Consider the following 14,025-nt stretch of genomic DNA (forward strand, 5'->3'; position numbering starts at 1 on the left):
GGAGAAGGCGATAGCACCCCTCTCCAGTACTCTTGCCTGGAAAATCCCATGGACGGAGGAGCCTGGTGGGCTGCAGTCCATGGGGTCACAAAGAGTCTAACACGACTGAGCAACTTTGCTTTCAATTTTCACTTTCATGCACTGGAGAAGGAAATGGCAACCCACTCCAGTGTTCTTGCCTCGAGAATCCCACGGACAGAGGAGCCTGGTGGGCTGCCGTCTATGGGTTCTCACAGAGTCGGATACAACTGAAGCGACTTAGCAGCAACAGCAGCTAGGTGTTCCTTGACTTCCTACTTTTGCATATGTAAATACTCGGGCTTCCCTGGTGACTCAGAAGGTAAAGAATCTGCCTGCAGTGTGGGAACTGGGTTTGATCCCTGGGTTGGGAAGATCCACTGGAAGAGGGCATCACAACCCACTCCAGTATTCTTGCCTGGAAAATCCCATGGTCAGAGGTGGTGGGCTACAGTCCATGGGCTCACAGAGTCAGACTGAGCGACTCAGCACAGCACAGCACATATGAATACTCAACATCTTTCAGTTTCCAGAGATGCATCCTGTGTAGCAGAACTATTAATAGTGAACTAGTCTTTTTATAATCATAATTTTATTAGTGGAATGGGGAATACAGATCTTAGCAACAGCTTTCTGGAAATTCGTTTTGTGTAATTGAAGAACAGTTAACCTTTTTCAAATGGAAGGGATGTGCAAATATTCTATCATTAGTATTTATAAATATATATCCCCAGGCAAAGTTTTGGGTAATGCTTTTTTAAAGGGTTCAATAATTAAATATCTGTAATGAGAAGCATTTGTCTCTGAAATAAATTAACTAATTACTAGATCTTTTCATCACAAAAATGCTTAAGCATGCAAAGTTAAAAAAAAAAAAAAAGAAAAACAGCTGAAATTTTAATTTTGACTTCCAAGGGCCTGGTTAAATAAAACTGAAAAAACAAATACCAGAAAAGCTTATTTACTTGAAAGCACCAAAGCTGCTTTTGATTCAGCTGCATCTGAACATGCATCATTATTTTGCATGTTTATCTGGGTGCCGTACTTGCTAAGAATTTGCTTGTGGGAAGTTGGCAGCCTCTAGTTGAAATAATAAAGTGGGGTACAGAGATAAAGAGATGTGCATCTGAAGAATATGGTTGGAGGGTTGGGGGCTTAATTGATGGACTGGTTAGAATGTAATTAGGTCCTTGAGCAGGGCAGTGCAATTAAATACGTCAAGGAGGGCATAATTAGATGGGTGGCTGAATGGTATAATTACATTCATAAGGGGGGGCTGTAATTAGATGTGAGGCAGGGGGTGTATTTAGATGCTTAGGCTGAGGATATAATTAACATAGGGATGAGAAATTAAATTATGTGTGTGGGTGAAGCATAATTATATGTGGGAGTCCATGTGGATATGTGGGTGAAGGTACATAGAAATGAATGGGTTGGACTGCAATTAGGTGTGAGTTCATGTTCTTTTGGACAAAAACTTGATATTTTCATCAAGTAAGGGCAAGCATATGTTTTGACTTCATGAGTAATAGTAGCTCACATCTAGTGACAGCCTTTCAGGCCATTCTAAAGGGCTGCAAATCAACCCCCCCTGTTTTTCTATTAGGACTTGAGACCTACATCCAACAATGACATTGATTATTCTTCTTAATCATGGCACTTTACAGTATTCTAAGTACTGAAAGAGTTGGTAAATTCTCCAGCTTGAAAACACAACTGAATGACAAGGAAGACTTACTTTTCCTTCCTATCAAAGAGGAGTTTGAAAGGTAACAAAAAAGATTTCCCTTCAATTGTGAAAATAGAAATGCCAACTCTTCTAGCTAAAAGTATCAGCATAAGGTTACGTGCATAACAAAACCAACAAAATTTAGCTTGACAGCCTCATCTTTTTTGTTTGTTTATGAAACCATGTTTATTCAGAAATATTTATGGCATTTCTCCCCTTCCCTCCAAGTATAAAAGCAACAAGGTGAGGAATAGAGGTTATAGATACAATAGGGATAGAAGAAAGAGGGATAGAAGAGGGATAGAAGAAAGCTAGAGGAAGAAGAATCTAGAGCAGTGGGTAAGTGAAAATCACTCAGTGAGTCTGAGAAACTTATACTGAATCAGTGGAGTATTGTGAGAATGATAATAACCTAAGTATCCTATATTAAACTTGAAACAGTGGTGTCTTTTGTTGCCATCTTCAAAAGCAAGAGAGCATTGTAAAATACGAGTTCAGAAGCTGGCTTGCTTAGCTATAAAGCCATAAGTAAAAGCACAAAATATGCCCCAGGCCTTTAGGTGGAAGAAAAACGTCACAACGCCCAGCACTATGGTAATTCTAGTTTGACCTCATAGGGTCAAACACTCTCCTGTTCAATACAAAGGAGGACCTAGTGATGTAAGCCTGACATCTCCTCAAAGAAGGTGGTCTTTTCCCCCTCTCTCACTTCCCTTTGATTATAAAATTGTAGTCCATTTAATCCTGGGGACAGAGCCCCCTTGCCTGCCCATTTGCATCTCCCACAAGCATCCTATATTAATACATCTACTTCTTGTCCATCAAAAACATAAAAGTTTATTGCTTACAGAAATTTCTTAATATTGAAGTGTTTTAATTGGCCACTAGTCTGCTTAATCTGATTCAGTCTGTTACTTAATTTTCCTAATGCTGGGCACCCCAGAGCTGCTTCTCACCCGTTGAGGGCCTAAGTTATTTCTGGTCGAACTTCACTGTGGAAAGAATCTAAGTGGGACACTTACAGGATTTCAGCCTTTTGGCTTCCTGGTGTTCCTTCTGCTGCTGCTGCTGCTGCTAAGTCGCTTCAGTCGTGTCTGACTCTGTGTGACCCCACAGATGGCACCCTACCAGGCTCCACTGTCCCTGGGGTTCTCCAGGCAAGAACCCTGGAGTGGGTTGCCATTTCCTTCTCCAGTGTGTGAAAGTGAAGTCACTCAGTCGTGTCCGACTCTTCCCAACCCCATGGACTGCAGCCCACCAGGCTCCTCCGTCCATGGGATTTTCCAGGCAAGAGCACTGGAGCCTAGACCTAAGGTTGTGCTTGTATACTAAGTTCCTTCAATCGTGTCCGAGTCTTTGTGGACTATAGCCCACCTGGTTCCTCTGTCCGCGGGATTCTCCAGGTACGAACACTGGAGTAGATTGCTAGGCCCTCCTCCAGGGGATATTCTGGACCCAGGGATTGAACCCGTGTCTGCTGCCACTCCTGCATTGGCAGGCGGGTTCTTTACCATAGTTCCACCTGGGAAACCCCTGGCTTTAGGGTTAGTTATATTTATTACTTCGATGTAGAGACATTACAGCCTGCACCCTAGTCCTCAGTTTTGTCCTACCATGGTTCTGTAGAACACTTTTTATTCTTTGATTCTGAGTTTACATCAGTGTGTGATGCTAGTTTTTTACACTGAATGCCTAAAAGTTACCCCGTCTCCCCAAGACTGTTGTAACTTAATTTTCAATCAGAGGCTCTCTTACTAAAATGTTCTATATTCCCATGAGAATAGTTACAGCAACATTTTTTAGCCCAGTTCTTTCTGAATTAAATGGTTTGCATGTTTCTTTTTTCCCATGCCTGTCCTTCCTCCCCTCTTCCCAAGGCCAGCTCAAACTCCTAAGAGTTTAAGAGATCGATGGTGGTTAACTCAGTCCTTCACAGAGGCAGTGTAATTGTCATTCCGGGCATCTAGTTAGGTCTGTGAGATGGAAGAGGGGTAGGTGATCATGGTTACTGCGTCTGACTGCTTTGTTGTCTTGCGTGGATTGCTCATGAGGAGGAGGGAGAAGTCAGGCATTTGGCTTTGGAAATGATGTGTTAAATAAGGCTTTTAAGGGCTTCTCTGGTGGCTCAGCTGGTAAAGAATCCACCTGCAATGCAGGAGACCCCGGTTTGATTGCTGGGTCAGGAAGATCTTCTGGAGAAGGGATAGGTTACCCACTCCAGTATTCTTGGGCTTCCCTTGTGGCTCAGCTGGTAAAGAATCTGCCTGCAATGCGGGAGACCTGGGTTAGACCCCTGGGTTGGGACGATCCCCTGAGAAGGGAAGGACTACCCACTCTGTATGTTGAGAATTCCATGGGGTCGCAAAGAGGAGGACATGACTGAGCAACTTGCACTTTTCAAATAAAGCTTTTATTCACTTAATTATAAAATCCATTCCTGGATCCTCTGGAGCTTTTTATGTAAGGCAGAAAGAACCGGGTTTAAGTTCTTCAGTTTTTAATAGCCTTTGTCAAAAGTCATATTCTCAGCCAGGAATATTTTCGCAGTTGGCATTTGTGGTTTTTATCTGAAAAAGTCTTCCAGCCTGTAACAAGTCTTTCTACCTTCATTCATTCCATAAGACATCAGTGACTCTAATTTTTGTCTTTATTTTTTTTTAAATCTTAGCATCTGGTCCCAACACTTCATGGGAAATAGATGGTGAAACAGTGGGAAACAGTGTCAGACTTTATTTTGGGGGGCTCCAAAATCACTGCAGATGGTGATTGCAGCCATGCAATTAAAAGACGCTTACTCCTTGGAAGGAAAGTTATAACCAACCTAGATAGCATATTGAAAAGCAGAGACATTACTTTGCCAACAAAGGTCCATCTAGTCAAGGCTATGGTTTTTCCAGTGGTCATGTATGGATGTGAGAGTTGGACTGTGAAGAAAGCTGAGCATCAAAGAATTGATGCTTTTGAACTGTGGTGTTGGAGAAGACTCTTGAGAGTCCCTTGGACTCCAAGGAGATCCAACCAGTCCATTCTGAAGGAGATCAGTCCTGGGTGTTCTTTGGAAGGTCTGATGCTAAAGCTGAAGCTCCAGTACTTTGGCCACCTCATGCGAAGAGTTGACTCATTGGGAAAGACTCTGATGCTGAGAGGGATTGGGGGCAGGAGGAGAAGGGGACGACAGAGGATGAGATGGCTGGATGGCATCACTGACTCGATGGACATGAGTTTGGGTGAACTCCAGGAGTTGGTGATGGACAGAGAGGCCTGGTGTGCTGCAATTCATGAGGTCACAGAGTTGGACACAACTGAGTGAATGAACTGAACTGAACTGAACTGAAGATTATCTAATAGGCCAGAGATCCCAACTGTCTTTCTTATGCCTAAAAACTTCAGTCCTCTGGTCCCAGCGTCCTTTCCTCAGAAAGATTTTTTTCTTAACCTTATATAGCGCTCTGTACTTTCCTATTTGTTAAATTTTGATTCCTGTTTCCATGAGCAAGATATATGTCTGTTTGTTCATCAGTCCCTTTTCGGAATTCATAACAGCTCCTGCTCCTTAACAGGGCTCAACAAATAATTGTTGAATTAAAGGCAAATCAGGCATCAGAGCTATTTAAAAGAGACACAGAGAGTGTAGGCTATGGGCCGTGATGAGGATAAGGTAATCTCAGAAGCAAGATTCTGAATGGCTTCATTAATTGACTCTTATTTAGAGAGTGGTGGAATTTGTGTTTGTTCTTAAAGTCTGGGGATTAAATTGTATATCCATTATGGAGGAAGATTTAAATAGACATTTTTCCCAAAGAAAACATATAGATGGCCAGTGGTCACATGAAAAGATGTTCAACATTGCTAATTATTAGGGAAGTACAAGTCAAAACTATGGTGAGGTACTACCTCACGGTGGTTTTTAACCACCATTAAAAAAATCTACAAACAGTAAGTGCTGAAGAGGATGTGGAAAAAAGGTAACCGTCCTACACTGTTGGTGGGAATGCAAATTGGTGCAGCCACTGTGAAAAGCAGTGTGGAGATTCCTCAAAAAACTAAAAATGGAGTTGTCATATGATCCAGTAATTCCATTCCTGGGCATATGTCTCGGCAAAGTGATAATTCTAAAAGATACGTGCACCCCTAAATTCATAGCAGCACTATTCACAATAACCAAGACATGGAAACAACCTAAATGTTCATCAAAAGACAGTGGATAAAGAAGATGGAATACTGCTCAGCCATAAAAAAAGAATGAAATAATACGATCTGCAGCAATATGGATGGACCTAGAGATAATCATATTAAGTGAAGTAAGTCAGACAGAGAAGAACAAATGTATGATATTGCTTACATATGTGGAGTCTCAAATATGACACAAGTGAGCTTAATCTACGAAACAGAAACAGACTCACAGATGTGAGAGCAGATTTGTGGTTGCCAAGGGGAAGGGGGAATGGGGAAGGAATGAAGTAGGAGTTTGGGATTAGCAGATGCAAACTATTATACACAGTATGGATAAAGAACAAAATCCAACTGTATAGCACAAGATATTCAATATCTTGTGATAGACCATAATGAAAAAGAATATAAGTAAAGAATGTATATATATATATGTGTAACTGAATCACTTTGCTGTACAGCAGATGTTAACATTGTAAATCAACTGTATTTCAATAAAATATATTTTAAAGATAAAATAATATATCTATTATGATGTTAAGAAAATGCCACTGTTTAGGTCAGACACTGTTTAGAGTAGATTGGATGCTCAATGGAACTCTTCAGATTCAATATAAATAATTAGCTTATTGAGCAAGTTGTTGATCATCTCATCTATTCTTAATTTGTGTGTAGATCAGGGAGCAAAAAAAAAAAATATGGTACTTGGAATGATTCATACAAATATGTGCATTTAAAAACTCATTGACTGGGCTCCCTGGTGATCCAGTAGTTGAGTCCACCTTGCAATGCAGGGGACACCGGTTCAATCCTTGGTCCAGGAAGATCCCACATGCTGCAGGACAGGTAAGCCTGTGCAGCACAGCTGCTGAGCCCGTGCTCTAGAGCCCGGGAGCCACAACTACTGAGCTCATGTGCTGTAACTGCTGAAACCTGTGCATGCTGGAGCCATGCTCTGCAACAAGAGAAGCCACTGCAATGAGAAGCTGGTGCACTGCAACTAGAGAGTAGTCCCTGCTCTCCAAAACTAGAGAAAACTCGTGCACAGCAGCAAAGACCCAGCGCAGCCAAAAGCAAAAATAATACATAAATAAGATAAATAATTATATATTTAAAAAAACCTCTTTGGTCAAAGTAGTAGATACACCCTCAAAGGGCCAATGATAAAAAGTGCTTTGATTAAAATCTATATAAAACCTTTGAAATTGAAAGCCTTTCACACAAGGATAAACTACATGTAATAGTAGTGGTACAGCAATGTAATGATATTTTTTCTCCAGTTTTAGTGTTTAGTAATGTACTAATCTCATTTATATAGGATTTCAGAGTTTTCTGATAATTTTCAACACCTCAGTTCATTTTTAGTTTGCATAATCATGCTGAGAGACAGATGGGATGGTTATTATCATGTCTGACTTCCAGTGAAGCACTGAGAGTTTGAGGGGCCTGGCAAATCATAATCTGAATCCAGATGGTTAATATAATATGGTCATTAAGAAGATGGCCATTAACAGATGGAAGAGTGAAGGTGAAAAATCCTGGACAAAGATTTATAAGGTGAATTGGTGGTCACGCAATATTTTGAGCCCATGGCTATAATCAATTTGCCTAATCCAGTCTTTCCTTTAGAGTAGTATTTTTAAGGTTAAAAATACAACATGAGGCGTGTTGTAGCATAATACTGTGTTCTCAGATCTAGTAGATATTTTCTTACATGGATGCAAGGAGATACTTTTGAAAAGAAAGAATGAAGTTAGTACCTTAATAAAAATACTCCTTAACAGAATTGTAGTCTTTATGTGGAAATGGATTATCCAAAACATTACCCGTTCTTTCTATGTGGAGGCATATGTGCTAAGTTGCTTCAGTTGTGTCTGACTCTTTGTGATCCTATGAACTGTAGCCCACCAGGTTCCTCTGTCCATGGGATTCTCCAGGCGAGAATATGGGAGCAGGTTGCCATGCCCTCTTCCAGGGGATCTTCCCAACCCAGGGATTGAAACCACATCTCTTTTAGTTTCCTGCATTGGCAGGTGGGTTCTTTACCACCAGCACCAACTGGGAAGCCCCCCTTTCTGTGTAATAAACACCAAACTGAGAACATCTTGTTTACACATCACTCTAATAAGCATTGATCATTGCCAAGTTGAGATATTCTTCGTCTTAAATAGAATAATGATAGTATTATCTCAATTAGTTAAAAACATTTCACAGTATTTTCCCTATTAAGTTTTTCCTTTTTGAACTTTGGTGAGCTGTTCTGTTTGCTGCTGCCAATGCCCTGAAGAGTGCACTCAGGGCACTGGAGAAACAGTTATTGAAATGAAATTGCTGTGTGAGGGCCAGTATTGACCAAATGAAGAGGAAGTAAGCAAATATTACCACCTCCAACTCATAAATGGCTTCCTCCTCAACTAGGCTTCGGTTCAAAGTCTTTGAAAAGTATATACATTTGTATACATATATACATTCAGAAGGGGCTTCCCTGGTAGTTCAGACGATAAAGTGTTTGCCTGCAATGCAGGAGACCTGGGTTCAATCCCTGAGTTGGGAAGATCCCCTGGAGAAGGAAATGACAACCCACTCCAGTATTCTTGCTTGGAAAATCTGACGGACAGAGGAGCTTAGTAGGTTACCGTCCATGGGGTCACAAAGAGTCAGACACAACTAAGTGGCTTTACTTTATACTTACAGAAAGGTTACATATGTATGTGTGTGTGTTCAGTCTTGTCCGCCTCATTTGCAACCCCGCAGACTGTAGCCCACCAGGCTCCTCTGTCCATGGGATTTCCCAGGCAAAATGGAGTGAGTGGCCATTTCCTCCTCCAGGGGATCTTCTCGATCCAGGAGTCAGACTGACATCTCTTGGGTCTCTTGCATTGGCAGGCAGATTCTTCGCCACTAGTGTCACCCCAAATAGGTAAACACCATAGAGAATAGGTACATTTTCTGCCATAAAATCTTCTATGTTAAGATAGATTTTGAGAATCACTCTTTTACCATGTATTCCCCCAAACTCATGGAACCTGAGTATTCTGTGCTTTAACAAGTCAGTAGACCTTGCTAAGAGAAGGAAAAAGGTGAAAGAAGAGGGGGAAGGATAATGGGGGACCCACCATGCTAGTAGCTTGGTGAAATGCTTTACTCTGTCATTTCATGTAATCCTATGCAGCATGTTCCCTCTTTAGAGACAGAAAGTGAAATGTCAAGGGGTCCCACAATCTGGAAGTTAGGAGGTAGTGTTTGTACCCAGGTTTATGCTGTTACTACTGCTTTCCAGATTTGCATGTTCTGTGCCCAGATTCTTGTTCAGAAAACTGAGATTGCCAGTCGATCTGGTCCAGGGACTTTTCCTTAACAACGGGGGTGGGGCGGCGGTCGGAAAGTGGGGCTTAAGTTGGCTTTAACAAAGCAAACTAAATATTAGTTGAGCATGAGTGAAACCACACTTTTCAAATAAACTATATACAAATAGTTGCAAATATCCACGTATTACTCACTGTACTCAGACCAGGCTTCCATCCTCACTTCTGAACCAGATCTGTCCTGGTCAAGGTTACCATTGACCTCTGTGTTCAAAATCCCTTGGCAATTTTCAGCTCTTATTTTATGTAATCTATCAATAGCATTTGCTGCAGTTTTCTCCTGTTCTTCTTGAGTATCTTTAGATACTTAAAAAAAAAAAAAGAAAAACTTACTTCCCAGACACGTTACTTTCCTGTTTTTCCCTCCCATTCCATTGGCCACTCCTCCATCTCTTTTACCTATTTCTTCTCAGTCTCCTAACTTCTTTCTTGGAGCATCCGGAGATTCAGGTCTAAGACTTCCTCTCTTTTCTGTCTAAACTCGCTCACCAGGTAGTCCTCTGATTTTAAATACCAACTGTATGCTTATCACCCCCAGCTTTCTATCTTCAGGAGAAATCAGTTCCCTGACTGTATTCTCATATATTCAACTGCTTATTTGACATCACCACTTAAATGGCTAATGGAGATTTCATATTTTATGTACTTAAAAGTGAACTTCAAATCATCTCACCCAAACTTGCTTCTCTGTTATTGTCCATGTCACGGTAAATGGCAAGTCCATCTTTACAGCTGTCTGAGCCCCAACCTTGGCTTTGTTCTTGATTCTTCTCTTATGCTATTCTCATTGCAACTCCAGTCAGCTGTTCCTCCAAAACATCTGCAGAATCTGCTTTCTTCCGGCCATCCCCGCTGCTCTGACTCTAGCCCAGGCCACCATAATCTCTAGCCTGTCATTTCAGGAGACTGGTCTCTCTTTCTGTGCATGACATCTTGCAGCCTATTCACCCAGCAGCAGAGTGATTGTTCTAGAATATGACAGAATGCCACTCCTTTGCTCACCCTACCTTGACTTGATTCTCATCTGAGAATAAAACTTAGAGTCTTTACAGTATCCTCCAAAGCCCATAGAATTTGTTCCCCAACCTTCCTACCAGCTAAGTCTCTGATCTCTTCTCCTCTGTCCCTTGCTTACTCATCTCCAGACACAATGACCTCTTTCTCCTCATTTAAAACCCAGGAGTGTCCCTCTTCCATGTCTGCCCCAGCAACTCTCCCAGGTGCCTGAAAGGCTCACTACCCCCTCACCTTTGGGGATTTGCTTTCATATCTCCTGACCACCCTAGTTCAATGGCAGGTTTTCTTCAAAAGTATTTCCTGATTTTCTCATGCCAGTGATTTCTTTCTCTCCACCATATGATATTTTGTTTATTTTATTCATTTGTCTTTATCATCTATTTCCCACTAGAATCTGACCTCCTTGTAAACAGGGATTATTATGTCCTGGTCACCCAGGACAGTGCTTGGAACATAGTACACACTCAGTAAATATTTGTGGAATAAAAGGGCAGTTAACTTGAGCATAACTACTTTAATCTACATCTAGCAAATTACAGATCTTCTTGTGTATTTCTAGTATTGATTCAAATCTTCCTCCCAGGAGTGACTGAGAAAAATGCCATGTATCATCCTGGCTCATCAAGGAGAGTTGGAGTGCAGCCCTTTTCCTGACCCTCCTTCTCTGTATCCTGCTCTGGAGGTCACTGGACAGTCTCCGGAAAGTCTTTCCATCTGCAGGCATATGCTTAGACACTGCAGTTTCAGTGCTGTATCTTCATCACCTTTATTGTCAGAGCTCTGGCTGTTCCTTTTACAAATTAGAAATCAAGGAAGTTAAATTTCCTTCTTGGGCTTTGCTGAGTGCCCCTCAGCTCCCAGTGACTATGTACGCTCCTGGAATTTCATTTTTCTGCTTTAATTATTTATACCTATGTGCATATGGTCATATAATCATTTATTCTTTTGGTGTAATCCATATGATGCCCTCAGATTCATCAACAATGATGACTTAATGTGGGCATGGTTGTTTTATATAGATGTAACGTCTTCCGCCAGAGACTGCCAGCCACTGTGCCTGGTTTCAGCAAGCAGGAAATGCTATGCTGGTGGTTCTTGCTGACCCAGCTAAAAAAGACTGAATGTCGCATTTCACTTCCAGGGGCTGTTGCTGGGTTTTGATAGTCCCTAGTACTATAAATAGCACTCCAGGGAACATTCAGGTACATGGGACATTTTCTTTGCAGTCCAGGTCAATGTCTGCAGAAAGTCACATGCTGCCTGGTTAGACACAAGTCACTTGCCCCTGAGTTGCTCCTAAGTTCTAAACAGACCCAGAGTGTGCATTTGCTCATAAACACTACACTCGCTCTCAGCATACTTCTGCACCTCTGCTGATGCTGCTCTCCCTGCCTGCAAAATCCTACTCATCCTTAAAGATGCATCTCAAGTATGAAAGCTCTCCCTGAGTCGGCTTCACAGATGTGTCTTCTCGTCCCTCTCTGGCTTCTCCACAGCATGTGAAATATTCCTGTTGTACAGCAAGGTCACCTTCACAATACCATCTGTTACATAAGCTTATATATTCACACTCTCCTCACATCCCAAACTGTGAATCCTGAGACCTGTGACTTCGCTGTCTTTGTGTTTATCCCCAACAGTTAGCATAGGAAATGCTCAGCAACATTTGTTGAGTGAATGACTGATTGTATGAACGAATAAAAGTGCATATAAATAGGGGAGTAGAATTCATTTGAGTTTGTTCCCAGCTTAATGCCTTTGAAAAGAATCCAGTGTCTAGTGGGGATTTTTCCGTTTTCCTTAGCAGTTACTCCCTATTATATGCATGGCCAGTTTGATACCCAAAATGTGGTTATATTGAAATCCACTTCAGGGAGTTAAAAAAGAAATGTTTCTATTTCAAAGGAATGGGCTAGTTTGCTCCTTGCAGGCTTCCTGGCATCTTTCTTTCTATGCACTCTTTTCACTCTGCCCAGTCTTCAATCAAATTCTCTGGCAGGGTCTGCTGTAAACAATGATTTGGTGAGCGGTTGTATGTTCTCTGCAGTGAAAACCCGCCTTGTTTTCTGTTGCTAGGCAACCCCATTCCAGCTGCCCTTGAAGAAATGCGCGGTGGTGGGAAATGGTGGGATTCTGAAGAAGAGTGGCTGTGGCCGTCAAATAGATGAAGCAGATTTTGTCATGCGGTAAGAGAGAGCTCCCACAGCGCGGCCTCCGCCTTCTCTCCTCTCCCTCACCCCTCCCGCCAGCCCTGGGGCCTTTGGAGACCAGTCACTGGTGATTAATCAGCTGTAGCTTCTCTTCAACTTCCGTCCAAGTTCACATACAAGTGAGTTGAGGAGAGGGCCAGGGGAACCAGGGAACGGGCCCCAAAAAAGCACAAAGAAAAGAAACGCTCAGAGGTCAAGGGGAGATACCCAAAGTGGAAACACTCATTTTAGATGATACAGTTGGGTGACTCTAACTTTAAAACTTGTCCTTAAGACGAATTCTCAATGAATAAACGATTTCATGAGTTCATTTCATTCTGCACATTTTGCTGCTTTGTTTTTCTCTAAAGCATTTGGAAGTAGTGAGTGGAATTCAAAGAGGCAGTGGATCTGTGCAGGACTAGGGAAACTGGAAGGAAGGAGGGGGAATATGTTTTGAGCAAGGTGGCAGCTTAGTAAGGGGACTGAGTGGAGTGGTGACATGATGTCGCTTGTGCTGGAAAACAGGAAGTTCCCGCAGGAGTGTGTAAAGGGACTGCTAGGACACACCCAGCCGAGGATAGAGACCATGACACTGAAATGGTGCCAACCTGCACCATGGAGTGGTTTTGACCAGAAGGAAAGGCAGTGAGTGATTAGATGGACACAGGCTTAGGATTGTCCGGGGGAGAGGGGAGAAGGGTGAGGAGGGACAGCATGGCTGGAGAGAGCGTGAAGGACACACTTTGGAATCTGAGCCGGCAGGAAGTTGGCCCTGAGAGGCATGGAGAAAGGAAGGGGTGCAATGGGGCCATATGACAGGGCCATTCAGAGCTGAGGGAGTGGAAGTGGGAAAGATAAAAGAAGATGGAAAAATGAGAGTTAGTGTCAAAGAATGGCCCGCTGGAGCATGTGACTTCTTAGGAATCTGATGTCACCTTCTCTGGGATGAGCAGATACGTTGTAGACAACGAGGACACTTATTACTGAAGAAATGTAGGAGCTTGAAGGCTACTCTGGGGAGGGTCTTACACGATGGCCCCAAAGTCTCCTTGAAGTGGGAATAAGTGAGGCACTGAGGCTTTGTGTTGATCCCTCAGCTGTGTCTGACTGTGGCCCGCCAGACTTCTCTGCCCATGGACTTCTTTAGGCAAGAATAGTGGAGTGGGTTGCCACTTCCTTCTCCAGAGGGTCATCTCGACCCAGGTCCTGCATTGCAGGCAGATTCTTTACCTTCTGAGAAGGCTCTGGGGCCAGGACGACTGACTCCTCAAGCAACACAGGGGGCAGAAAGCTGAAGTGGGGTGGAGGTTGGGGTTTTGTGTTCATTTTTAAGGGTAATAAGGATAAATAAATAATGGTCTAAAGTGACAAAACAAACAGAACATAGGTAGCTGAGGAAACACTTAGCCACCTCTGGGCTCTAAGCTAAGCGGAGTAGGGTAGAGTAAAGCTTTTCTGAGAGTGTTTCAAGGAAGCCATTTCAAGGGGAGGGTCAGGTTCCTTCTGAGAGAGCAAGGGTTGGGCTCCTCAGAGG

At 42.5% G+C, this 14,025-nt stretch overlaps 1 protein-coding gene across 1 annotated transcript in view; it reads left to right on the top strand.

The window, feature by feature from the left end:
• The window catches only part of ST8SIA1 (ST8 alpha-N-acetyl-neuraminide alpha-2,8-sialyltransferase 1), a 166,420-nt gene that overhangs the window by 96,532 nt on the left and 55,863 nt on the right, over window positions 1-14,025 (top strand). The window contains exon 3 of the mRNA XM_052640956.1: window positions 12,376-12,485. Coding sequence (XP_052496916.1) covers window positions 12,376-12,485 — 110 coding nt within the window. The remainder of the gene's footprint in view (window positions 1-12,375; window positions 12,486-14,025) is intronic.

The sequence above is a fragment of the Budorcas taxicolor genome, chromosome 5 (assembly GCF_023091745.1).
Source record: "Budorcas taxicolor isolate Tak-1 chromosome 5, Takin1.1, whole genome shotgun sequence".
Taxonomy (NCBI): domain Eukaryota; kingdom Metazoa; phylum Chordata; class Mammalia; order Artiodactyla; family Bovidae; genus Budorcas; species Budorcas taxicolor.